The sequence below is a fragment of the Dermacentor albipictus genome, chromosome 1 (genome assembly GCF_038994185.2).
Source record: "Dermacentor albipictus isolate Rhodes 1998 colony chromosome 1, USDA_Dalb.pri_finalv2, whole genome shotgun sequence".
Taxonomy (NCBI): Eukaryota; Metazoa; Arthropoda; class Arachnida; order Ixodida; family Ixodidae; genus Dermacentor; species Dermacentor albipictus.
This window is the reverse complement of record NC_091821.1, coordinates 333,987,235-334,015,078: the sequence shown is the minus strand read 5'-3', so window position 1 is coordinate 334,015,078 and position 27,844 is coordinate 333,987,235. Positions and strand designations below refer to the sequence as shown.

The window sequence follows — 27,844 nt, the reverse complement described above, 5'->3', positions numbered from 1 at the left end:
GACTTTTCAGATTACTGCCCGCTTCCAGAGGTAAGCTCTCCTAAGCCACTGCAAGAGTGCACCACCGCAATGCTGATAGAGAGCACCAACTACGGCCATAGAGTGGTCATGGTGAAAGGACAAGTTTATAGGAGAAAAAAGAAATATCATGTGACACTCGTGATTTAGTGAAAACGTTTGTTTTGGAGCAGCAAATAAATGAGAGTAGCTCCGTTATACACTGCAAGATATGACGCCGTCAATAGGCTGCCAGAACCCAGGAAAATCGTGCAGTAGGTGGCAACATGGTATAAACGTTGTAACTGTGGTAAGACGTATATAAAAAAATCAGGTTGCCCCTCAGAATTTCCTAAATGCAGCACCCATAAAATGCGGGGATATTGAATATAGGTCCAGCTGTATGTTGCGGCATCTGGTCATAACATTTGATCCTATATGTTAGTGAAAACTTTGTCTAGGGTCATTTGCAATGATTATTCGCATGGCCCAGATGCAAACCGACGCATTGTGTCATCTGTCATCTGTCATTGTGTCATCGATTCCAGAGCAAAAGTTGAATGCGACATGGCGCACATATCTTTAATTTCGAAATAAAAATTATACTTTCCCTTGCCTCGCTATAACTTTGCAGTTCATGGCCGTAGTGCATTATCTTTTCCCATGGCCACAGGAAGTATTATACGTTGGGCAGAGAATGGCACCTGCCGCGTTCGCACGTGTAGGAATCGTTTATTGAGCCAATCTACGCATTTTCGGTGATCGACAATGTCTCCGGTGTATTTTACTAGTATTTTCTATATAGTATACGTCGAATCAGCACATGTTTACGTGAAGAAATTGGTCGTGATGATGCGCACAAAGACATTGTTGTGGGCTTTAAAAGCGAGGCACAGTTAGGAATATAAGAATGAGTTGCGCACGTGTCTCATCTATATACAAGTATGCCGCATGCGTTGAGCGTGAAATTCACTCTGCGAATACCTGCTTCGCAGAATCAGGCCTCCACGGACACTCTTTCTTCGGATCTTCTCTTGCACTTCGGGGCATTCTTTTTTATAACATTTGTATGGCCAGCATGAGGCGGCAGACATGGTGCCAGTATTCGGGAAGTAAATATGCATATAATGTCAATGCGACGGGGAAATTGCACCGTAAGGTTGGTTACAGGGTGGATGGCGAGCTTTTGCTAAGTTTGGTACGTCCAATGTGGGAGAGAGAGAGAGAGAGAGAGAGAGAGAGAGAGAGAGAGAGAGAGAGAGAGAGAGAGAAATAACATTTATTTAAGTAGCCGGCAGATTGGTTGGGGGTGAGGGGCAACCCCGCCTATAGATGACGGCCAGAAGCCCTTGAGCTCTAGCGGCATCCTCGGCCTGCTGGACGGCCGAAAGTTGGTCTTCGGGGGCCACGCTGAGCAACACGGTCTCCCACTGCTTCCGATCCTTAATTTCTTGGCCCAAAATGACAAAATTTACATTTACCCGAATATTGTTCTGGGTAATAATCATTATAATCCACCGGATTTGGATACGTATTTGTTTGAAGGAGGCGCCATGCTACCGCCTGCTGCTTATTAATTGATGGGTGTGCGGGAGGAAAACACACCCTCCCCAATCTGTAATAGTCAGTTATCTCCCTGTAGTCAACCATCCGGTCCCCTGTCAGCCCCAGCCGCGGCGCCAGGGTGGCTTGGAGTGCGAGTCCTCGAGCCACGGTGTCGGCCACCTCGGCGCCGGGGAGGGAGGACTGCGCAGGTGCCCAGATGATATGGACAACCCGCTGACCGCGGACGTTTGCCAGGATTCGTTGCGATTCCGGCGAAATGCGCCCCCTTGCATAATTTAATATTGCAGTTTTAGAATCACTGACTATTATCGTGGCCAGTGTGGAAGCCGTTGCGATAGCAATGGCCGATTCCTCAGTCACCTCGGCTCTGGTGGTTTTAATAGATCCGCTGACCTTAAGGTCACCTTCTGAGTTCACTACAACGATAGATAGATTCTGGTTAGTCGTGTCCACGTCCTGAGAGCGTTGGGATCTCCAGGGTATAGCCCTTGCCCTTTCCTCCCGCCCTTCCCTGTGGTGTTCGGGGTGCATGTTTTTTTGGGTAGCGGTGGGATTATAAGCGGCTTCCTTATGTTGTGGGGCATGTCTACTTTAGTGCCATACTGTCATGTGTATGTTATTCTAAGCTTGTTAAGTAGTATGTGACTGCCAGTAAGTGTTTGTGTGACTCTTTCGTATTGCGCTGTCGTACGGCCTTCTATGAGTTCCCATATGGGAAACCCCAAAATTCACACGATGCTGACAGATGTGCGGGGACTATAAGCATATGTTTAAAAACGACAAATATATGTATCTGGATATGTGGCTACAGATATGCGGGAAGTGTAGGCATATGTTTAAAAAGATGAGAATTATATACGTATGAGAAGAAGCAAAATCGAGCGGCTCGGTTTCTTGTTAATCACGACAATACAAAGCCGAACGGTCAATGAAGCCAAGAAAAATATAGGGGTAATAGCTGTGGTTGAAACTGGAATGCTGAAAATGATGAGGAAACGGGAAAATTAAAGTGGACGAGAAGATAACTTTTCGCCGGCGGAAGCCGAACCCACAATTTCAACATTGCTAAGTTCCGCGCACTCATTTTCGCGGCGAAAAACCTGCGAAGATTTAACAAGGGGCTGCTTTTACACGGCTTATCTTACAAAGAAGTATCTTCGTAGAGCAAATAGATTGCTGAAATGTGAGAAATGTCAAATGCAAAACAATTTCACTTTGGTTAAATTGGTTATAAATGAGTAGTATATATACTACATCTTAGTAGATATGGCGTTATGTCACTGAACACGAGGTCGCCGGTTTGACTACCTCCGCTACCACTATGGAATATTTATATATCATAGCCGTCTCTTGCCTGTTTCCTTAGGACGGCAATAATCATCGCCATCATTCTTCTTCTTCTATTTTCACTGGAGGACGAAAGCTTCTTCCGGTGATCTCCAATTACCCCTGTGTTCTGTGAACTGACCCCATCCTATGCCTGCGAATGCCCTAATTCCATCCCACCACCTACTTCTTTGCTTCCCTCAACTGCGCTCGCCTTGCCTTCTTAACCATTCTAATATTCATAACAGACCACCAATCACTTGCTGTAGACATTACTTGACCTGCTCAGTATTTCTCCCTTTTAATGTCAGCTAGAAGTCAGCTAGAATATCAACTACCCTCGTTTGTTCTCTATATAATTCGCGCCGCACTGTTCTCTTTCTTAACGTTACATCCGTCATTTTTCGTTCCATCGCTCGTTACACGGTACATAACTTTAGGACGTTAACCCCCATTAACTAAGCGACAAGAAATGTACGCTTCAATTATGGCAATAGCTTTCAGCAAATTATTTCAAGCAGATTTCTGAACTTTGTGGAAGTGTTTACCTCAAAAAATAATCAGAAATCTTTAGCAACGCCTGTAACATTCGTTTATATCTGAAATGTCGAACGCACAACTACGGAGAAAGCAGGAATTAGGAACGAAATATTGCGCATCGTTCATTGTCGGGTTTCTGTTTGGTACTTGCTATTTTTGTCTTTGGCCGAAGGTATAGAAGTGTAAACATTGAGAGCAACATTTATGCATTTATCTTCTTTGAAATACCGTTAATTAATGCACCCATCGAAATGTCCATCTGCCTCCGGAGTTCGGTATGCAGTAACACCATCTAGCGTCGTTCAAAGGAAACGCCGTTCATCGGGCATGTGAGAGAGCAGATGCACTGCGCACCCCGTTCTGCCAAATTTGCGTTTCCCCCTCGCATCTTTTGTAGAATGCACAATCAGCGCTTAATTGTTCCAGCGAATTTTTCGCAAGTGTGAATGAAGTGTATGTTTCAAAGAGATTCGCCACTGCTGCTCCCTAGTGTTGTAGAAAGAATATTCCTATTGCGCCCAGATCGATACAGTTGCAGAAGCTAAGGAGACCACGCCATCTGGGAGGCTGCTGCTGAGTTCGAGATGCAGAGCGCACTGAAAGGCCAACAGGTTGCACTATGAGCCTGACGAGGGGCGCCACCAGCGCAACTCGCTGCGGAAATCAATGCGCATTACCCTCACTGCAGCTCTCGCGGGAGGTCTGAAATTATTCGCGAGGTTCGAGAATGATGAACCGACATGACAGTGTTGAATGAGTTTGATTAAGACTACTTCCGTCATTATTTTATTAATTTTTTTATTAGGTACCTGCTTCGCCATTCAGGCATTACAGCAGGGAGGGTACAACTCATATAAACAGACACTCAAAATTACATTCATAAAGCATGGAAGAAATCATCATTTGAACAAATACAGACAGTGTCAGGTGGTAGAGCATTCCACTCTCTTATAGTACGAACAAAGAAAGAGTAGCGGAAAGCGTTACTTTTAAAAAGAATCTCACGTATTTTTAATTTACGACTAGATTTTGGCGCGAATACGCAAAGCTTTTCGTTTGTAAGAGCTGTTTGTCATTGATCGGCAGCCTTCGTTTTTGAGACCCTAAGCACGCAATGGATGGATAGATGCGATGAGCGCCCCTTTGGAACGGTGTCGCAGGTTGCGCCACCATGATCTTTTTATTATATGGCCCAATGCCCTATGTCAAAAAACAAAGAAAAAAACGCGATAAATTCCCATACCAATCTTTCTGAAACCATATTTTGAACTTTATTATGGTACACTTCCATTGTTTGTCTTTTCCCTAGTTTTCTTGCACCAATCTTCCAATTGCCTTTTACTAACCTCTGTTGCGGACATGTTACTTTCCCCCTGCTCTGGCTGAATCCAAGTGCTTCAAGGAGGCCAGAGGTGCCTAAATTGAACGCTGGGAAGATATCTTCACATTCTTATAAAACATGATCCATCGTTTCCCTAGCTTAACCACAGCAAGCACATGCTCCTTCTTCCTTGCTGTGTCTTGCTTTATAAGTGCGTGTTCTAAGGCATCCTGATCTCGCTTCGAAAAGTAAAGAGCCTCCCTTTGAGCTTCCTAGTTGTTTTGCTCAACTGTGAATCAATGTTGTTCTTGTACAAATACCTGAACACTCCTGCTTCCTTTTTTCTTTATTCCATATTGCTCTGTCGTTCTTCATAATCAATTTTACTGTCAGATTCCCTCACTTCAAAACTTGTCCAGCCCATATCACCCTGCACAGCTTCATTTGTGGTCTTCCTGTGAGCATCCAGTGCGAGGCATCCCCCTGACCTCTGGTTGCCGTCGAGTCCTGATTGTACCCCTGATTTCAAGCGAACAACCGCATTTCCAAAGGTAAGTCCTGGAACCACTACACCTTTCCATTTACCCCGGAGCACCTCGTACCTATTGTATCCCCATAGCGCTCTGTGTTTCATTATGGCCGCATTTCTCTTCCCCTTTACTGTTATTGCTTTTTCCTGTGTTTCAATATATCTAGTGCCTTCGTTTATCCATATACCAAGGCATTTATACTCTTTCACGCGAAGTATTTCCTGGCCCTGTATTGGCACTGCCTGTTCACTTTTCTCGTTGAATATCATACCACCTGATTTTTAACGCTAATTTCTGGCCTAAATTCTCACCTTCCTGTCCACAGATATTAGCGAGACCTTCCATATAACTTTGCTTGCTAGCTAGCAACACAATGTCGTCCGCATAAAACAAACCTGGAAGCTGCACTGTACTTCTATACCCGCCTGTTTGTATGAGTGATTAAGCCCGATATTACTTCCCTCTAGCACCCTCTTCATCCTGACTATATAAATAATAAACAGCAGTGGGGATAAAGGGCACTCCGGCCTCAATCCCTTATTGATATCCAACTTTATCATCGTCCTTTATCCCTCCTCATTCAACGCAAATGGTATTTTCTAGGTAAATCTCTCTTAAAAGCTATAGACAATCGTCGCCTAAGCCTTCCCCTTCCAGAATATCTCACAAAATGCTGCGGCATAATACGCTCCTGTAATGTCTAAAAAAGCCACATATAACGGTTTTTTTTCTACTCTGGATCTTTCAATACATTGAGTAAGAACAAATAAATTATCATCCAGACGCCTGCCTATTCTGAAGCCATTCTAAGTTCTCCCAAAATGCCGTATTTCTCTGCCCATGTTTGCAAACTCAATTTAATTGCGTGCATTACTAACCTGTATATTACCGATGTAAAGGTCGACGGTGCATATGAGTGATTTTTTTCGCCCGCTTACCTTTATAAAGTAAATTCATTCTACTTTGTCGCCAACTATATTATATTCGTCTATCTTTTAAAGTTTTTTTTTTACTGTTTTTAACAGAGCTTCTTTGGTTTTTGGTCATAGTTCATTAATCAGCATAGCGGGAACCTTGTCTCGCCTTGAGGCTGTGCGCTTAGGAATTTTCTCTTCGGTTTTCTTCCAGTTGAAATGTTTCAGCACGTGCTCCTTTTCCATTTGGTCCTCTTTCATGCTCCTTTTTTTCCCTCACATACGCCCTCGTCATTGCCTTGGAATTATTCGGTGGTTAGTTTGCGGATGCAGTTTAATGCCGCGTTCTCTTCCAGTCTGTTTCCAGCTTCGTCTAGGATATGTTGTATTGTGCCAGACTTCCTGCCTAATAAGTTCATATGGTTCCAAAATATTCTAGGTGCGGCCTTCTTTTTCCCTCGTATTTCTGACAACCAACTTTCACTTTCACCTTTTATCTTTGCTTGAACCAATATTTGTACCCTTGATTTTTTCTCCCCGTATATTTTCCCATTTTCTGGTTAATTCATCCGGCGGTAACTGCGTTTTTTTTGCCGGCCTCCTGCGCTATCGAGATGCTTTCTGTTCGACGATTGCTTCTCGTATCTCTCTGTTCCACCAGCTTTTCGGTCTCTTTCTTAGTTTTCAACGAGCATGTTGCTTCTCTTTCCATATTTCGATCGTTATTACACTTAGAAGCTGACAATATTCCCACTTGCGTAATGCCATTGGCTGCGACGCCACGTCACGAACTGCGGCTCGACGGAGCAGAGCGGACGAAAGGGTACATATGCTGCCCCGCTACAGCGCCAAGTGTTGCGTGAGGGGAGAGGGCATCGCCACGACGCGTTGTCCGATAGGCGTCGCCGCCTAGGTGGGATGTGGCGTGGGCCCCACAGGCTGCTGCTGCTGCTTTCTGGCTCGGGCAGCACATACCGCTATCGTACGTTGCTCGCAGCGCAAAACTCGAAGGGCCGCTCAGCGTTTTTCAATAGTGAATATTCACTATTTATAAGAAGTGCTTAGATGTCCTGGGGTATTTAGAAGGAAGTGCTCTTTCGACGTTGCTACCTGCAATTTGTTAAAAGTTGGCCAATCTTTCCTAATATAATTTTTGAAAATGCTGCTCATTTAATTGCGACGGTGTATCGCGGTGAAGCTTAACAAATTACCGAAGGAAAAAGAAGCGAGACAACTTTATTCGTCAGAGTGGGTAGGTAATTCATGGGCTCATCAGAAAGGCCAGATGGCAGCCAGGGGATGCGTGACGGCGACCTCTTCGGCTCGCTCCACGGCTCGGAGTTGCACGTCCGGGCTGAAGGTGAGCAGCACTTCTTTCCCACGATGAAGGTGAGTGAGACGCCATGAGATCGGGGGGAGGGGCGTCCTCCTCACCGTCGCAGAGGATGTGACTGACCGTAGCTTGCTTCGCCGCCCAGGGGACAGTACGGACTTGCTCTGTCCGGGTAGAGAGAGAGAGAAAAAGCAAGGATAGGAAAGGCAGGGAGGTCAACCAGAAGAGCATCCGGTTTGCTACCCTACACTGAGGGTTGGGGTAAATGTGTGAGTAAACATAGGGTTTCGGGTATGAGTGTGCCTGTAATCTGTGCCAGGTGATCTCGGGACGCTTGTTTAGTTTACTGTATGGTGCGGACCTAGTGTGTCGTGTAAGACGGTAATATTGGGTTATGTCGTGGTATGAGTGCAGGACTTCGTTTGAGGTCTGCGGTTCCGGCAGGCCCTCCGCTCGGCTGACGAATCCTCCAGCTTGCTGGTGGGCCACTTCGTTCCCTGGATTCCTCGCGTGAGCCAGGACCCATATCAACTCCATTGAGCGCGGTTCTTCTCAGTTGCATAGTGACTGTAGGAGCTCTGGTGAGGTCTGCGCCACTATTCTTCACGCAAAGTTTTTTATGGCGGTTTTCGAGCGAGTATTCGAGCGAGTATCCAGCGGCCGGTCTTGCTACCTTGGAGACGATGGACCTGTTATGCACAGCGTACTTGAATGAGTTCATCGTTGGTATTATGAACTCCCACTTGAAGAAGTTTCTCGGTGGATGTGTGTCTTGGTAAGCCGAGGGCTACCTTGTATGCGTGTCGTATAATACAGTTGAGGCGAGCTCGTTCTGTCTTCTGTTACTGTACGTATGGTGAGACGCCTGATGACAAAGGCCTGGGCTAGTTGGAGCAGGTCCTTCACCTTCATGCCTTGCTTACGCGCGTTCACTCTGTGTAGCAGTCCCGTGGTCTTGTTCACCATCATCTGGAGCCTCTCAATGGTGATGCCGTTCCGTCGGTTCTGCTGCAGTATCATGCCCAGCAGTCGCATGTATTCGACGGGTATGACTGACTGCGTGTATCGTGATGGGAGGGGGGGATGATTTGTGCTTGCTTCGGGTGGGTGCCGGATCAGGAGGAGTTCTGACTTGTGTTGAGAGCACTCTGTCCCGCTGCGTTCGCGTGTTGCGCAACGATGTAGGTGGCATGTTGGAGCGTTTCTTCAACTGTGCCGTCCAACCCTTCACACGTCCAGAGCGTGATGTCGTCGGCGTATAGCACGTCTGAGTCCCGGGACTTCATTCAGTTTCGGAGGCAGGGTGTGCATTGCTAGATTGAATAGGAATGGTGACAATATTGCACCTTGCAGCGTGCCTCTGTCCTCGTGCCGGATTGCAGGCGAGCGCAGGTCCCTGCCTCCGAGCTCGGCTGTCCTGTCTGTGAGGAGCGACCTAATATATTTGTAGGTTCGTTCGCCGGTTGTAAGTCGGCTAACCTCTGGAGCATGGCCGCGTGGAGCACGTTGTCAAAAGTCTTATGGACGTCCAGACTTAGTAGAGCTTTCGTGCTCAAGCCGCTTTCTAGATGTAAGAGGTCGTGGTGTAATTGAAGGACGACGTCCTGGGCAGACAAGTGTGCTCAAAAACCAAGCGTAGTGGGTGGTGGGAGATGCGTTCCTTTGCAAAGGTCTGTAAGCGGCAGAGTATTACATACTCCATGAGCTTGCCTGGACAGGAGGCGAGTGAAATGGGGCGAAGATTCCTTAGGTTCAGTTTTTTGCCCGGTATTGGTATGAACACCACCCGTACGTGTTTCCACTCAGGAGGTAAACGGCTGGAGCGCCAGCACTCGTTCATGTATTCGGTTATTGCTCCCACCGACTTCGGGTCGAGGTTAAGCAGCGCCTTGTTCGTAACCCCGCTGGGGCCCGGAGATAACGTCGTGCACAGCTTGTGTAGAGCAGCGATAGACCTCTGCCTCCGAAATATCAGCATCCAGCTGTTCGTTGGGAGCTCGGACGCAGTGTGGCATGTGCGTGTAGCTCTGTCTCGAGATGTTAATGTACCATCTGGCGAGCTCCGCCAGCAGCTCCTCGTCGGTGCCAAGGTATTGGTCTGCCGAAGGGGAAATGTCCAAAATTCCTAGGTAGGTTCTGGTCATGGAGGCCGCATTACGACGGGATAGAGTTTACAAACGCTAATGTGCTTGTTAGAGAGCCTCAGCTGGTCGAAATCATGTTGGAGTTCCCGACTTTGGCATGCTCTATTGCATGTGTGTTGCTTTAGGTCTCTTAAATCCCATAATTTGATTTAACTCAGAAAGAAAAGTTCGCATTAGAAGTGCCTCTTTTTTATGGTTGTAACATACGTAGTACTTACGTTACTATTCACGGTCAGTGCAACGGCTTCCTCTTCATTTGGTTGTTGTCATCGCCGTCGCCATCACTATTATCAATATCATGGTTATCATCGTCTCTTTCGCTGCTACTGTGTTTCTGGCACTGGACGAGCTTTTGTCAAAGGGGGGGGGGGAGAAATATAGGAAAAGGCAGGAACTTTAACAGGTAGAAATATCCGGTTTGAAACACTGCATTGGGAAAACCCGAGAAGTGGGCGATGAAATAAAAAAGAAAGTTGAACAGTCAGCCTTTGTCTGAAAAGTTCTTCTTGGGCCAGACCTATGTCATGGGCATGATATTCTCAAGGCTATTGTCAAATTCCTGCACGAGAGTGGTTGTGACTTGATAATTTGAAGTCTTCACTGATCGTGTTCATTCAAATCACCGTCCTCATCACAGCACTTTTCTCCTTTTCTCTTTTTGCTCCCATCCCACTTCCCAGTTGCTGAGTCGGAACATTCATTCAGGGCGGCCCCCTGCTTTTCTCTGATAATAACTATCTCTATCTCATCTCTCCCTACTTTTATTGCTTTCGTAGCGTAGATTCTAGTTATCACTTGCAGAAACATCTACTAAGGGTACCTGAGCCTATTTTTCCCATGTCTCTATGTCTCTTGGTAGAAAACAAAAGAAAGAGGTTACCAGAAAACGAAAACTGGGTTTGTCCGCTCCCAGGATTAAATTCCAGGGCTGTGACAAGTGAGCCTTCACGACGTCATCATCCTAGTCACAAGGTTGTCACTGTAATTTGCGTCAGCTATGACAGCTGCGGGAGACACCTAAGGTTTTCGGTCGAGAAGTCTTCTAGATATGGGTTTGCACTTCTACAGGCCTCTTATGCGCTTATGATAACGACGTGCGCGGCGCTTCTCGTGATTGAACGCTGTAGAGCAAGTTTATTTAATAAAGCAAGCTGGTCTAACATGATACACTAGAGTAACGTCTAATAATCAGTAAGGCGGATAGTATTATACGTGCGGACACAGAAAATTAGAAGAGATCATTTGCTCGGGCTGAATCAAAACCTGACACGACGAAAATAATCTTTAAAAAGTAATTTGTACGCTAACTGTTAGAAGCCGTAAGATGAAATGGTACTTGTGCGTTGCCGAATGAACTGTACGCTTGAAATCCGCTCCAACAACTATTTGAACTGTTGGGTGTCATCAGAAGAGAAAAGAAGGTATTCGCCAGCCCATTGTCCAGTAAAGCTTAAATTCAGTAACTGGAAACAGACGGCCATACATATAGCGTTTACAAGCACCAAAGGAGAAATGGGAGCAATGGAAAAGCGAGAAATAGCTGCGTCGGTTAGAGGGCGTTGCAGTCCGCCTTTAAGCTCATTTACTTGATACACTCGAGCATCAGCGGGAATCACAAGGAGCAGCTTGATTTCTTTTTCTTACGACACGTGTTTAACGTCGACGGTACATCTACGTCCAAAGTACAGAGAACAGACGGGTGCGTAGTAGAGGCACTTTTATTGTGTCACCGCTGTCTTCGGTCTGTTCGGGCTGCGAGATAGCGGGTCATGTCCTCGTATTGTTGCGACGCTTCCTTTGCCGTCTATCCCTGAATTCAAAAGGGGCAGGGTTGGGGGGAGGGAGAGGTACCGGGTTGGTGGAAGAGCAACCAGTGAGGAAACGAACTTGACGGCGGGCGCAATAGAACACGTCAAAACTTCTATTTGCCGTCTCCGCGATTCGGCGTGTTAGACTGTTTCTGTAACAACGATACCAACTAACCTTCTTGCAGGAAAAAGAATGACTAAAAGAACTAACCTCGCTTACACGCCATACTTTCGTTACAAATCAATCTGGGTGGTCTTGTATAAAAAAAAAGAAACAATGCATTTCCAACCATATCAGCACTCTATTTTCCTACATTTTAACTCATGAAGTTTAACTCAACTTTATGAAGCTGTCACGGTGTGGCAAAGAAAAAAATATCTGCATTATTGTTCACACAGCAGCGTTATCGAAACGCTTGTGTTTGCAGCTCAATAATTTCATAATTTTCCCCACCGTTCTTACGGCAGCTCCGCATACTTCGCATCAATATCAAGCTAAACATGGACTAAATGGAGTTCAGCACAATCTGTAGTTGAATAGTCAGAAACACCAAGTAGTGTCATATTGGTGAATAAAAAGAACTGCGCACGTAAATGTAAAATCTCACTGACGTAGATGGAATACCTGACTTGTTGCCACCCGCCGTGGTTGCTCAGTGGCTATGGTGTTGGGCTGCTGAGCACGAGGTCGCGGGATCGAATCCCGGCCACGGCGGCCGCATTTCGATGGGGGCGAAATGCGAAAACACCCATGTGCTTAGATTTAGGTGGTTGTTAAAGAACCCCAGGTGGTCAAAATTTCCGGAGTCCTCCACTACGGCGTGCCTCATAATCAGAAAGTGGTTTTGGCACGTAAAACCCCAAATATTATTATTATGACTTGCTGCCGCATTAACTATCGCCTCATTATTGTTTGAACGCTTTCAATCGGACGACATATACGAGCTGGCTAATGTCAAAGAACACTTACGTAAGAGATGCTTTGTGAATATGGGCCTTTTTCTTTGAATAGATCTTATAGGAATAAATTGGTGTGAACGTATTAACAAATGTCTACTTCTTTTAGACAAATTTTCTTTTTGTATCCTAGTTGAAAGAACAATTATTAAGTGGATTTATCGGTGCCCCGCAGAAAAAAACAATAGCGAGAAAAGTTTTTCTTTTGCTCCCATATCATCACTTCAAGAAGAGGAATGATCCCTGAAAAACAAGAGAAGGGTAGTAGTGGTTGGTGCACATTAATGCTAGATTACAATGGGACGTTAGGCCGTGCCACTAAAATGATGTCTGCCTGTTTTCCACTAGCAAATCAGTGTGCATAATGCTTCTCAGGGTTCCCTTTCCACGGGACACCAGCAGGTGTTCCGCACATAATTTCAGGAATGCGAACTGTAATATGAGCGCATCGCTGCCAATACTTACCTCGATGAAGTGCTTATCGACCAGGATTATGCTAAAAACACCAGCAGTACGTCATGTCCAGCCACTTCACCTCTCGAAGATAAGACGTCACCAGTTCCCATCTCTTGTACACATTCTAGGATGCATAACTATTCAGCGACAACATCGCGGCTCTCACAGAAATGCCTACCAAACACGTCGTGTCGAAGCAGGACCGCAGCAACTGCTTTCCAACACTGTAACATAGGAAAGTAACAACAAGAACAACAACAACAACAAACGAATCGCCACCGGAAGCATAGACACATGCACAGCGGTCATCCCAGCGCTGCAGTTTGAAGCGCGACGCACTGAACGCGCACAGCTGCCGTGTCTTCCGCCGATACTGAAATTGGCGAGCTGGGGTCATCGGATCCGCGATTGTCGCCAAGCCTGAGCAACGGTGATGCTACACATTAAGCCAAACGCCACTGAATTCTCTTCTGTCCACGTGTGCGCTTGAGATTGTGCCGTCACGGCCTTCGAACTTGCTAGCGCAAGAGGAAGAAGACGAACACGGCTTCCAGGGCTGTCCAGAAGAGCGTCCCACAGCCAGGTGCGGTTCTTCCTGCAGAGGACAAGAAGCAGATCGTTCGAAATCACCGTCCTTAAGATGCACAAATAAAGTTACAATATGAATGAGGAATGACGTCACATACGTACAGATGTCACACGACTGAAACGACTGTAGGCAAATGAAGGCTTACTAATTTTTGTGGCGCCCACATCAACCGTGTGGCTTAAACTAACCCTATCAAGGCAGTGTCGGAGTGAGTCGTCACCGAGTGAGTATAACTGTGGTATGTATTCTCGGACAGTCACTTTCAGCAATATCACTTTCACTGCACTTATTGGCTGGTTGAGCAAAACTGGATGAGCTGAATGGCTGGTTTAGCATGCATCATGCCAAAGTAGCAGTACCACTGAAGGTGATCGTCTGATAGTACGTCTCCGTCTCTGGCCTTCTAACTTAGCATGGAAGCTTGGGTTTGATGGTGATTCATTCGAAAAAGGAGTGACATGCACACAGCGCTGACTTGCAGCAGTTTATTCATGATGCCATGAAGGAATAAATATATACAGTGCTACCGTGCGCAATATGTGAACGATCGACAAAAAACCTGGAACATAATTTGCTTTGCTGATAGTGATAGCTACGTACTTACAGAGCACACGGGACGTTTGCTATTCAAACCTTGTTAAGATATGCTATTTCCCGAGATTAAAATGCAATCGAAGGAGGACTGACGCACGAGTTATCAAACTTCCCAGTAAAATCTGGCTGAATGATTTCACTTGTCATCTGTGAACTATGTTGAGCCAGTACTTCGCTTTTTTCTAAGTAGAGCTTACACCCGTGGTCGCGGCAATTATTATCCAGATGGCCCTCTACCATGTTGTACAAATTGTTACGGTGTTCCCTGAGACGATCATTTAAGCACTTTCCTGTCTGTCTCACGTACTTTTCTGCACAAGAAAGAGGAATCACATACAATACGCCAGTCATGCAGGGCCCTAAACCCTTCTTGTGTTTCACAGTACAATGGCCACGCCTGGCTTGTGAAGCAAACTTGCAGTTTTTGCAGAATGGAAAAAACCCTGACAGTGAAATAATTGGGCCAGGCTTCCCCAGGAAGTTTGGTAGCTCATGCATCAATTTTAAATTTGGGAAATTGTATGGGAAATGGTTTGAATTGCAAACATTCGGTGTGCACCGTGGGCGTGTGGCTGTCATTATCAGCATTGCAAATGAAGCTCCAGGTATTTTGCCGATCATTCACATATTGCGCTTGGTAGCACCCCATATATGCATTCATTCATGGCTTCGTGAGTAAACTATTGTAAGTCAGCTCTGTGCGCATGTCGCTCTCTAGTGTTCTTGTCTTTTTTGAGCTGTGTCCTTTTTCCACTGGCGTTCTAACGTAGAAAAGTTCGTGATTCGGGCCTTAAAAAATTAACCGACGATTACGATACTAACTAATGTCAAATTGAGCGTAGCCCAGGTGCTACTTGAAGACCTTCCCCATCGCTCGTCTGCCCACAAAGCTGTGAAGGCACTTTTGTCTTTCTTGAGGGCGAATGGCCTTATGTGAACGCCTTTGACTCGTTCAGGCCTTCCGCGTGCGTGCGCGAGTTCACCGCGGATTTCCTCCCCCGCCCCTCCTTCCCACTGTCTCATCTTTCCATTCCTTCCTTTGCGTCCCCCAGAGTACAGCAGCTAACCAACGCCTTTCTGGTTAATGTCCATGCCTTTTCTCTTTATTTCCTCCTCCTCCTCCTCCTGAGCGCAGCTGTATACGTGTTTTCGTTTCACGATATATTGCCTAGTGCGGACATTCTAGTGCGGAACGTTGCCAGCGGAGCGAAGTGTGGCGCGACTGCCTCGCTAATCGGGAGATCACGAGAGGCAGCGCGTGGGGGACGCGTGGGAGTGATTCACAGAAGCCGCCGCAGACAAACTCCGCCCATGCAGTGCTTTGTTTCCATACACACCGCGCGCGCTACCTTGGCGCCATCTCGTGGTCATCGTCGCAGAAAAGCCCCTCCTGCGCGGTACTGCAACTTTCTTCTCCTGCTTTCGCCATACTCTCCTCCTCCGCTTTCCTCCTCGCGCTCTCTTGGATGTCGCCGCTTTTTTCAAACCCCGCTGCGCTCTGCATTCGCTCTCAGCTTTTGCGGTGCTCGTTCGCTCAGTTATGAGGTAGGACACGGGCGCTCGCTGCAGAAAGGGGCGCCTAAGAGCTGAGCTCTAAAATGACCAATTTAATTGTACGCTAAATCAAGCAGAGCAGCCGCATAAGAAGTCAATAAAAACGGGAGACATAGCATCATTATCTGTGAAAGCAATTTGTGGCACTTGCACTATCATGCTGCAGCCTTATCGAAATGACACTTGCTCTATCGCACTTGCGCTATCAAATGGAATTTCATCCAACGAACGTGTATCGTCAGTACTTGTGCTACCCAGTGCCACTCTCGCTATTTTCCGCTCTCTAAACTTAGTCAATTTTGTAAGCACATGTGCTCATCAGTCACGCATGTAGCTTACGTTCAGCGAAGGATAGATGACATCGTAAATACTTTCGCAAAAGCAAACGAATCACTTTGAAATTGAACATAAAGTGCATTCCATAAGATATGTTCTTATGCAACAAGTTTTATTCGGGTTGTCTGTTTAAGAGTACTTAATTGACAAGTTGATCTCAAGGACAATGATGTTAGGTTGCGTTTTTTAAGTGATCGACTGCGTGCTCACCACTGAGTGCACATGCAGGATTTTGCACCATTTTAGGAACCTCCATGGCGCTCTGACTAGGGGCAGTGCCTGCGTTATAGTGCTAAATGAAACTTTAAAATGCATCACATCAGCCATTGTCCCGAGAACCTGGGTATTATGCGACAGTAATGTTTGTTCAGTAATGTTTAAAGGCACGCCACTTCGGCCTTTCTTAGTAAATGCTTTAGGACCCAGAGCATATTACGCAAAAAGTGTGTTTTGAATGGCTTTAACCAGATCACTGTTAGTGCCCCTGAGAAACATTGCGTTCTGTCTCTACCAAGTACACTTGCTTCCTAACTGAATGCTTAACGTTTCACTTATATTATTTCTATGCATATAATAAAGATAATAATTACATTATATTTCTCTGGGAAATCATGTCAGAAGGTTGGAAGAATATTTGCTTTCTGCTGCAGTAGCTAAAAGAAGGGTTGGCGTTTTATTATTTTATGGCACGTACAGATCCTTTCAAATGTTTCTCAGTTTTATCAGAGTAGAAAGAAAACGGAGGTCATGTAATCGTTCTGTAGAGAACGATTGGAATAGTTTTCACAGCTGCTAAATTAGGTACACTTCATCATTATTTCCAATCAAGAGCGATGGTTTTTTCGTATTAAACATCGACGTCAGGAGCTCAAAAAAGGTTGTCTTCGCCGCGTTTAAAGTCACCTTGTAACAGAGCACGCTGTACAGGGTGAAATGATATGTTGAAACTGATCTGTGGCTAGACCACAGTTGTTGCGCATGAGAAAGGAATTGCTAAGAAACCTCCCCTCCTCTGCTGTTTTTCCTTCAGGAGACAGCGCAGCATCATCACCACTAACAAAGAAGGCAGAATATAAGGTTGTGACTGTCTGAAGAAAAGGTCGTGATGTCATTGGTGCCTGAATAACGAACTCTTTAAAAATCCCCGCCAGTTTTCTTATAGATTATATGCAAGATTGTTTCACTTAAACGAATTTCGGAACAGTAAATATTTCAGTTTAACAAACTCGCTCAGAGGACCGAGGCTTGCACTGCACTGCAGGCGCAACCGATGCCCGCCCTCATCAAACCGCTGCTCCAGCGGCAATGTAACGTCGCTGGCGCTACAGCGCCCCTGGGGCAAAACGGCGGCGCGGAAAACGAATGCAACGAGGCATGGCCTCTGAGGTCGCACGCACAAAACGAGCAAGCATGTAGTCTCGGAGACCATAACCAAAGTAACATCGCTGCCGCTTACAACGCCGCCAGAGCAAAGCGGCGATCTGTCGCACCACAAACCACGCGGTGTGTTCTTTTTTTTTCCGACAGGCTAGTCGTGGCATGGTCGTCGTCTCTCTTTCCAATCTCGTCGGTTGCGCGTGTGCACACAAACGACCCACGTGGTGTGTTTTTCATGGAATGTACAAATTCCATTTCACACATTTCTAACACTATGGATGCCATGTCTTTTGCTCCATGAATTGTACTTCAAACTTTTGACTCTGTATGCCGTGTCGTATGTTGGTCAAGTGAATATTCAGTTTAATGAACTTTCAGTTAAGTGAACTATTTCCTTCGGTCCCTTGAAGTTCACTCAAGTGAGAGTTCACTGTATCATCAATTGCAGTTCGAGCAAGATTAACTCGTTAGAAATTGCTAGAACACAGAGACAGCTGTGGAAAGTTGGGCATTCTGACGGCACGTTCTCAAGCCTTATACAACAGCGCGATGCCCACGTTTCTAATACCGGACTGCAGCCTCACGAAAGTTCCTCGATCGTCGTTCAGACCATGGCCACTCCTTCCTCACCTGAGCGGCTCTCGGCTATGTGGAAGCCCGGCGTCTGCTGGGAGGCGACGAGGACCGTCTCTTCGGAGGAGAGCGTGAGCAGCTTGGAGAAGGTGGCCGTGCAGCGGAGCCGCAGCTCGTCGTTGTGGTAGTGTCGCGGTTGGAGGACGAAGCGCAGACGCACCACCGTCTCGCGCAGGCCGGTCTCGGGCTGTCTGCTCGTGGGGTAACGTGTTTGGTAGCCGCTCGGCATGTGCTGGCGGTAGCGAAGGAAAAGAAGGTGTTGAGAGATTAGTGGAAGGCTGCGCGACGGCGGCTTCTCAACATTGTATATTACGAACTGCTATGCTCGTATGCGCGAATCTACTGTCGGTGGAACTGCGAAAGGTAAATTATGAGATCGTGACAGATAACATCACCAGAAAGAGCCTAATTTTGACCCGCACAAGTAAGAAACAAGAGTATCGTGAAATTCCTACGGGAATGTGGATTTTTCGTTTCACTTTGTCACATTATGCATGAGACAGTGGTCAACGTGAGTCACAATTTTCTAAGAAAAGGCGTGCTTTCGTCGTCCGAGGCAACTTCTGTGGCGGTCTAACCTGCTGAAATACGTAATGTGCATGCTTGACCTCTCTAAGATATTGTACGCGAACTCATTAGTATTTACGCCTATATTATGTTTATAAATCCTTAATCTTATATTTTTATTGCACTTATCGTGCAAGTTTATTTGCTGTATAGCTGGGGGCAAAGGAGTAAGTGGAATTACACATCTTACTTACGCCTTGACGCACACGTCCCGATTACTGAAGAAATCTGTTGCAAAATGACTTTCAGTACTCCATGTTTGCTCGCTACTTTGGTGTTTGAAATCGTAACAGAGGTTTCTGTATGCCTTTGTAATGACATATGAGGATATTAATGAGTTGCCGAGTGCAAATTACAGTTTCACAATAATTTTAAGCTTGTAGAAGTTTTTTTTCTCGTTTTTCATTTTTGTTTTGTTTTTTATAGTTATGGCTGCTAGTTCAGTTCACCTCAGTTTCGCGAGTTGCGGAAATTACCCCTAACTCCTTCCTTAACCATAATTGCGTGTGATTAGTTTTTCTTTAATGCAAAGATCGATATTCATTAGGGTGCTCATGTTTTTATGATTCACTGTTAAGCGTCAAAAGACTGCAACCAGAAGAGCTTGGCGTACTTCATCATCGTTGATGAACCACTCCAGCTCAATCTCATCGGTTGTCATGACAGCGCTGCAGTTGAGGTCGATCGTGTGTCCCACCGAGTAGTACGGCTTCACGCCGGTCACTGTCGGTGCGTTCTCCTCTTCGTAAGCTGCAGGTTGAAAGTGCTTGTGTGATAAACAACCAATGGTACTCACACGTCAGCATGCACAGCCAGAATTAGAGGATGGCTTATCCGTCACATTCTTTCGCAACTGTTTCACGAACCAAACACTGTGTCACAACTCTAATGATGCGTATATATGGCTTACGAATAGATGTGTTGGAGGGCCTACAAGCGACAGAGTAGTCACATGTACCGGGTCATCAGCGTTATTCTGGCAGGAGCATGTGTAATTTTTCTCAAATAACTCTGCTTTTGCTGCGGTAGCGTCAAATGGTCCATTGTGCAAAAAAGCGGGCGTCTGTCTTGTAGACAAGCGAAAAACGACAACTAAATTCCCATTGGCTGCAAGGCCACGTCAGGAGAGCAGCTCGATGAAGCAGAGCAGGAGGGGGAGGGGGGGGGTGTATTCTGTAAGTATCCACCTTGTGGACATAGCCATTTCATCAGCTGCTGAAGTGCTGATTGGCTGGGTGCACCTGTCACTTTCTGACGCGTATCCCAGCCCGATCAATGAGAACTAAAGCAGCAGACAAAATGGACATGTCCACTGAAGGCTCATTCACACTAAGCCAACACGATACCGACTGCGGTCTGCCGACTGTCGGCGAAAGCATTTTTTCCTTCGTGTCGGCGCCTCTGCCACACTTTGCCGGTGCCGAACCCTCCACCGACCGTCGGCAGATTGTCGGCGTCGGTAGAGTGTGACAGAGGCATCGACACGAAGTAAGAAACGCTGTCGCCGACAGTCGGCAGACCGCAATCAGTGTCGTCTTGGCCTAGTGTGAATTAGCCTTAAGTGAACACTGACACTCCCCCCCTTCCCCCTCCCCAGGTGAAAAGAGACACCTGCTACAGCGATAGCACGTCAGGTGTTGCGTGAAGGGAGACGGCATTACCGCGACGCCAGGTCACCCTCACTCTCATTCTCAGAAGCCTGTGTTATCCGCGCGTTCCTTGACCGCGCACGTTCTCGCCTGGGCTCTAACTGTGCCTCGGTAAGGCCAAATCAAAACGCGCCAAGCTTCTCAACGCGCTCGCCTGCCCGCGAGGAGTTGATAACTCGAAGGACCACCCATCGGCGTTCAAGTGGACATCAACGCTTTCGCATTCAAAACTCGGAAGAAGTGCTTATGTGCCCTCTGATTTTTACTTAAATGTTGCGTTATATTTCAGGGTATTCACAGGTGCGGCTAGGATCATGGCGCAACTGGCCAGACCATGAGAGTGGGCCTCTCAAGAGACCATTTTCATTGTTTCGATACCGTGTAGTTGCATTCTCATGTGACATCAGATAAAAAGAATACACTTGTTGAGCATTGGCACAGATATAAACAGAAAAAAAAACGCCTAGAAGGAGAGCACTGGGGATAAATACACTGAGAGTAAAAAGGGCGTCGAGTACTTTTCTCGGTAGCCAGATGCCTCTGCGTGCCCACGAGCAGTTCCTGGCTGCTTCGCGAGTGGTTCTTGTTGATCGAAGAGGAACAGCGCAGCCTGATCAAGCCGTGAGCAAGGTGACGGGCCGTGATCTGGAATCGCAGCGTGGACACAGACGCCTGCAACGCATTGGCGCGCCGGTATGGGCCCTTGTGTGTCACCTGGTGGGACGGCGCCTGCGAACCGCAGTTGGAAAAGCAGTGACGGCTGATTTCGCGCAAGTGCAAAAAAAAGTTGATCGGCAAGTAGCCGCTGGTGGTGTGCTACACCAATCGCAAGCCTTTTATTATCGATAGATAATTATCACTGGTTGAACAAGAGATATGCCTCTGAAAAAGGGGCTTCACTTGGCCAAGGCAACAAATGAAGACATAAATTGACGAAGGCAGTTGCTGGCCTGGCGAGAACAAATCCTTTTTGTCGAAAGGTCGGCTGTCGAGGCATTCCTTGATAAACCATTGTTGATCACTTCATCTCCATTTTTCTGCGAACCTCTATCTCGCTTTGATTGATTGACTGTTTCATTTGACAAAAGTTGTGTTGAACGCAGCATGAAGCCGTCTTGAACTTACGAAAGCAAGTTATGGGTGTTACCCTACATTGTCGTTCTTCATTGCAGTAAAATATAAGGTACGATTTTAGCCGGTGACTACTGGAGACGGGTTATGGGACAACCTCCTGACGCTGTTTTAAATATTGAGACTTTATTTCAAACGACGTCATTTAGGAGCTAGATGATAAGAAGCGACTAGTGGTACAGGCTGAGAGGGCAGCCGGAAGGGAAAATCCGGTTTACTACCCTACATTGGAGAACGGGGAAAACAGAGATTTATTTTTTCTTTCTGATGAGCATGACATCACCTATTTGGTCTTGCCCACCAAATTTTGAGATTGCCTCTGCGGCAATCTTTTTAACTTCACCGCAGTACATTAGCGTAACTGAATAGGCAGGATTGTCAAAAAAATAATTTTGAAGATTGGTCAATGTTCAAGTTTCAGTTTGTAACGTCGAGAGGTTACTTCGTTCAAATATTATGCGCATTTCCGACACTTAGTCGTAAGTTTTTCCAGCGTTGCAGCAGTATTCTTGGCGGGGGAAAAACTCTGCTATAATACAGCGCCAAGGATCGACTGAGTGCCGTAAGTGCGCCTGCTATTGATGCGAACGCGTCAAATCGTCTTGAGCGATAAAGCCGGCGTCTGTCGTCTGCAGCAGCGAAACGGCACACAAACATGCAATACCATTGGAAGCGAAGACCACGTCACGAGCTGTGGATCGAGCGGGTGAAAGGGTACATCTGCTGCTCCAATAGCACGTCAGGTGTTGCGTGAGGAGAGAGGGCATCAACACGAGACCGCGTCACCCTCGCTGCCTTCACGAGCGCTGCGGAGCAGCGAAGTGCACATGCCTTGTGCTAGGCAGAGCGGGCGAAAGCGAACTGCTGTGGCGATAGCGCGCCAGGTGTGGCATGAGGGGAGAGGGCATCGCCGCGTAGGTATCATGCGGCGTTGACACCGCAGGCTGCTGCTACTTGCTGGCTCGCGCAGTACGTACCGCTGTGCTACGTTGCTCGCAGCGCAAAACTCGAAAAACCGCTCAGCGCCGTTCGATTGGACGTTAATGCTTTCGCATTCACTATTCATAAGAAGTGCTGACTGGGATTTTTAGAAGGAAGTTCTCTTCCGATGTTGCTACCTGCAATTTGTTGAAAGTTAGCCAATTTTCTTGTAAAATAATTTTTCAATATGCTGTTCATTTACTTCCGTTAATGCAACGCGCTGAAGCTTAACAGATTGCCGAAGGGGAAATGTCCAAAATTCCTGGGAAGGTTCTGGCCATGAAGGCCGCATTACGACGGAGGCGTAATTTAAAACGCTCGTGTGCATAGGTTATTGTACTTGTTAGAGAGCCTCAGGTGGTCTGAATTATGTGGGAGTTCCCGACTATGCTGTTCCTCATGACATGTGTGTTGCTTTAGGTCGTTTAAGACCCATAATTTGATTTAACTCAGAAGGAAAGGTTCGCATTAGAACTGTTTTTTTTTTTCAGTGGTAACAGACGTAGTACTTACGTTACTACTCATGGCTAGTGCATTGCGACTTCCTCCTTGTTTGGTTGTTGTTATCGCCGTCACCATAACTATTATCAAACTCATGATTGTTATCGTGTCTTTCGCGAATACTACTGTGTTTCTGGCACTGGACGAGCGTTTGTGAAAGGGTAGAGGGAGAAATTTAGGGAAAGGTAGGAAGTTTAACAGGTAGAAATATCTGGTTTGCTATCCTGCATTGGTGAAACCAGAGAAGTGGGCGATGAAATAAAAAGGAAAGTTGAACAGCCAACTTTTGTCTAAAAAGATCTTGTTGGAACCACGGCGAAACTTATGTCATGGGCGCGATATTCTCAAGGCTATCGTCAAATTCCTGCATGGGAGTGGTTGTGATTTGATAATTTGAGGAGCCTTCGCTGTTCGTATTCAGTCACATCACCATCCTCATTACCGACTAGACCACGCGTTTCAACGGAACAAAATATGTCGCTTTATCGATAATGTGCCCGTGTAACGAAGAGCGTCAGAATGCTTTCTTGTTTTGTCTATGCACGTTTCACGTAGCTGGTTCGGCGCAGCTGCGACCGGAAAGAAAGCACGAGAACCCGCGTATCAAGATGCCCAGCAGTTCATTCACATGTGGCCCGTCGCTGAGCATTAGGCTGAGCGAAACGCGAACGAGACGCGCACAATGGTGCAAGCCACCATAAAGTGTGTCGAGCGCAAGCGAGCATGTATAGAGCCCGAGAAAAGGGCCTGTCAAGTGCCACCCTTATACGCCCGGGATGGTTCCGACAAAAGGATACCCCAAGAGCACCTCAAACATTCATACCGAGTCCTCGAGACGCCCACCCTGCATTATGAATGGGTACAGCCGTCGCCTTGTCGCGTCTCTCCGCCATGCGTCTCAACACGGAGAGAATGAAAGCGCTGGAGCAGTAGGGATGGGGAGGTCTAAGTGACCCATTTTAACGGGCGAGTGGAAAAAAGAGAGAACGATGAAATAATGCGCATTTCTTGGGAAGCGTTCATGCGTTAAACATTTAGCCTCCTTGGCGTGTCTCCCTGTCAGATATATGGCGTTAAATTGCTGGCGATGTGGCGATTACGCGGAAGGGCTTTCGAAACTCATGCTTCTTTTCAGGGACTTAAAAATAGGAGGCCAGGAAGAAAAAAAAGAAATTAGAACCGAGAAAGTGACCCCCTCCAGACGTAAAAGGACGACGCTTAATTTAGCGGGAAAGCTTGACGTCACTTTTCTGATACTGCCATTTTATGTAAAAGTCAGGTGCATCGGGATAGAATGTTTTCGAGCTTAGACGTCGTCCTTTTTTGTCCTCCGTCTATGTATGCGCTGTAAGTGATGATTGATACCATGGAATACCAACTAGCCCTACTCACCTTGGTTAAGTGAGGAAGTTGGAAGTGTCGGTCTATTACAAAAGCGCGCGGAGGGTTTTTCGCTCGCCGCTATTAGAGGGTTTTAGCTGGTTTATATAGGCATTACGCTCCCCAGAATACCAGGTACTGCAGACGTTAGGTGCCCAACAATGACAGAAGCGACATCTTATGACGCTTTGTTCAACCATAACGCGTGAGACATGTTTTCGCGGCACATCGGTATTTTTGTCGAAGAAAACTAAATCAAGGCTGCATGTTAGCGAGTACGCAACTGCCGATACTTTACGCATACGTCCAAGTAAAATAAGTATGGTCGTTTACTGCAATAATATTTGTGTGTCTTCTCCGGTTAAACTTTACACCAACCTGACAGTTTACAGTGGTTAGTTTGCTTTGTGCAAAATAGATGGCACTGCCGGCTCCGACACCGTGCAACACACTCCGAAAGCAGTCGAGTATCGTCTGAGTGCAACCAGATGCCACAATCACTGCGAAAGGGGAAGGGGTTGTGGTAACTCTGTTGATTGTATAACATATTGCACATCTGAGGCAAAGTGTGGCGTAGTAAACCTGAAAAAATAACTTCCGACACTGTAAAATATCAGAGTATCCTGAAGGACAAACAAGAGGAAATGCCAGTACGCGTGTTGGGCAGGCATTGCCTTTTAGCAGCTAAATGGTCGTATGTCAGAGATGAATGAGCATGTTTACAAACTCGGCTGCTCAGTTCTGAAAAAAAAAGAATGTTTAGCTTCGGTTTGCATATCAAATGAACAGTTACGAGCGTGATTGATCTAAGAAAGGTTGAGTGTCCTCTCCTACACTTTCGATCTCGCCACACTGTTGTGCCTCCTAACGAAGATTCCGCCTCCAGTAATACGCATTTTATTATCAATCATTTTATTCCCTTTACCCCTTTCCCCTGCAAAGGGTAGTCAGCCGGTATTTACACTGGCTAACCTCCCTGTCTTTCCTTCGCTTTTGTCTCTCTCTCTTATTATCAATCATTCAGTTTATTCCTGTATCAGTGTACATGGAAGGGTGAAACGAAAAAGCTGCCGATGAGGCGACTTGCCGGGTTCTCACTTCCGTACGTTTAAGCAGCAACATATTATAGCAAGAAAAATAGTAATAGCAAACAATAATGAACGTATAAGCATTTCACTCAACTAGTACTGGTGTAATAATGATATGAAGAAGATGATGAAAAAAAAGAATAACGTATGCTGGCTTACAGAAATTAAAAAAGAAACAGGCTTAAGTTCTAGTGCTGTTAGATTTTGCCACAAAATATTACGATCACAAAAATATGTTACCGGTTTTCGAGTCGTACTTTTGAGCATGTGCATTCCATGATTACCATGACGATACACACATATATATATATATATATATATATATATATATATATATATATATATATATATATATATATATATATATATATATATATATATATATATATATATATATATACAGATATGTCTGTAATGCAAGTTTCGCAAGGTAACTTCGATCGGAACAGAAAGCCGTTTTTCTCTTAATAATATTTTACTGAAGTAATAATCTTAAAGTTTTACATGTACATTAAACCATATTTCTTTATTAAAGGAGCCACTGCAGCGTATGATGGAACAGTAGTCATAGCTCTAGCTATGTTCTTTTGGGCGCGAGCGAGCTTTTCTATATTGACGTTGTATTGCCCCGTACAAGAAAGCAGTAATGCATGTTAGAAAGAAAAAAATTTAGTGATATAATAACATTCTAATGCTCATGGGCAGTACATCTCTATTCTCATAGAGCAAAGCTGTTGCTCGTGACAGCCTTGTTACTGTATAATCGATCTACATGGCCTAAAGCTTATGTTGAGTGAATATCAGACCTAGAGATTTAAAATTGCTGAGTATGTCGGTTGGATTTTGATTTAAAAAGAGTTAAAAGTCTACAGGAAGTTGCTACACCTTTGATATGAATATAATTGCCTTGGTTTTCTCGCTAGTTTTGAAAGAATTTAATTTTCTAGGTGGAATAGACAGAGAGAGATGCAAATGAGAAAAGGGCAGGGAGGTTAACCAGAGTTAATACCTCCGGTTCGCTACCCTGCACTAGCGGAAGGGAAAGGGGAAGTAAAGACGGAAAGAAGAGCGTGACAAAAATAAAAGAATGAACAAAAAAAATGGAAGCGGACGGAATGGGATCATTATAGTCTTTCTAATAGGCCACTGTGATGTAAAAAGCTCAACAAAGCCTTGACTGAATTTCGCTGTGACGACAGTTCATGTCGGCATTCCGAGACTGACTGTTCTGAAAATGGCTGTTCGTCAAGGCGTGCCAATGTGGTCGCTAGTGACAGGTGGTGCGCGCTGTATCGAAGACAGTGGCAAAGTACTTGTTTGATAGTCTCCTCGCCGTCGCAGTGACTGCAAGCCGCGCTTTCGTCCACACCGACTCGGAAGGCGAAATATCAGTACAAGCTGAAGAATGTAGGTGAGATCCCGGCGAAAAAACACCATAACCTTGCTGTTTTCACGAATAGTTGGTGGCATAAATGATTCAAAACCGGATAGCCTGATTGAGTTCGATAAGCTTGGTTCGCAGATGATGATGATGATGGGAAACTTGTTTGCGTACACGAAGCGTCTGAAATAAGTGATGCGCAATCGGAGTTCCCGGGAATTCCATTCGAAAATTGCTGCTTTTTGTACCTCGTCCCGAAAAGAGTGGTGAGCCATGGTTCAAGTCACCCTTGAACGTTAATTTCACACAACGTATCTTACCAAGACGGCTGGCGTGCACAATAACATTGTTCTCACTCGCTGGTTTTATGAGCACTGGAAGGTCTACATCGGGGATCTCAATGTCAGTGTCATAAATGAGTCCTGCAATGGTGGTTCCATCCGCTCAGTACTCAATGCTTCGCAATCAGCTTCTGAAAAAATAAGGTCCTCAGGTAGTTCACAGTTTAGCATGTCTGTTATCAACATTGATATCCCGCCACCACTTCGACAAGGGCAATTTAAGAAAAGCACGCTATAGCCAGTTAAGGTTCGAACGTTGTCATCTGTTTACCACGTTTTCGTCAGCATTGTGACGTCGAACAGGAAACCGAGTTGTTCAAAAAATGTTTTGAGAGACGCGTGCTTAACAAGAGGAGACCATACAGGCATTATACGGACGCGTAATTGCAAAAGTATGTACCTTCCAGTATGTACCTTTGATAATAATAAACCGAGAACCTAAACTATTCTCATATGTTGTGGCAAGTAAAGGAAATAAAAAGTTGTGTCGTCTTCTTTCACGTCCGTGTCGTTTTTATGTCGCGCAATATCATTTAAGCAATGGATTACCAACTAGCCCGGAATGCTGCTCTCAAAAAGTTGTCATTTTACTGCAAAGTTTGTTTTCAGCACGTGAAGCTAATAAGATATCCTTAAGTGACTGGAATTTTATTGACGCGCAAGGCACACTCTAGACTAAGAAATCCAAGTTCAGGTAGTTAAAGGGATGCACATCTACAAAATAAAAGCCGAAGTGGAATTTTAGGTGTCACGAGTGAAATGATTAGGGTTCAAGAATTTAAAAAAAATTTAGAAAAAAAGAAAAGAAAGAAAGAACGGAAGAACAAAGTGTGTCCTTTGTTTGGGATTT

The 27,844-nt window shown here is 45.7% G+C and overlaps 2 protein-coding genes across 2 annotated transcripts in view; one reads left to right on the top strand and one right to left on the bottom strand.

Annotated features, from left to right (window-relative positions):
* The window catches only part of LOC135910143 (uncharacterized), a 766,803-nt gene that overhangs the window by 145,770 nt on the left and 593,189 nt on the right, over positions 1 to 27,844 (top strand). The gene's annotated exons all lie outside the window — the stretch shown is intronic.
* Positions 11,372 to 27,844, bottom strand: part of LOC135915018 (uncharacterized) — a 189,173-nt gene continuing 172,700 nt past the window's right edge. The window contains exons 5-9 of the mRNA XM_065447969.2: positions 20,710 to 20,920; positions 19,156 to 19,292; positions 17,973 to 18,207; positions 12,902 to 13,487; positions 11,372 to 11,481 (exon numbers count right to left, since the gene is read on the bottom strand). Of these exons, the coding sequence (XP_065304041.1) occupies positions 13,411 to 13,487; positions 17,973 to 18,207; positions 19,156 to 19,292; positions 20,710 to 20,920 (660 nt within the window). The 3' untranslated portion in view covers positions 11,372 to 11,481; positions 12,902 to 13,410. The remainder of the gene's footprint in view (positions 11,482 to 12,901; positions 13,488 to 17,972; positions 18,208 to 19,155; positions 19,293 to 20,709; positions 20,921 to 27,844) is intronic.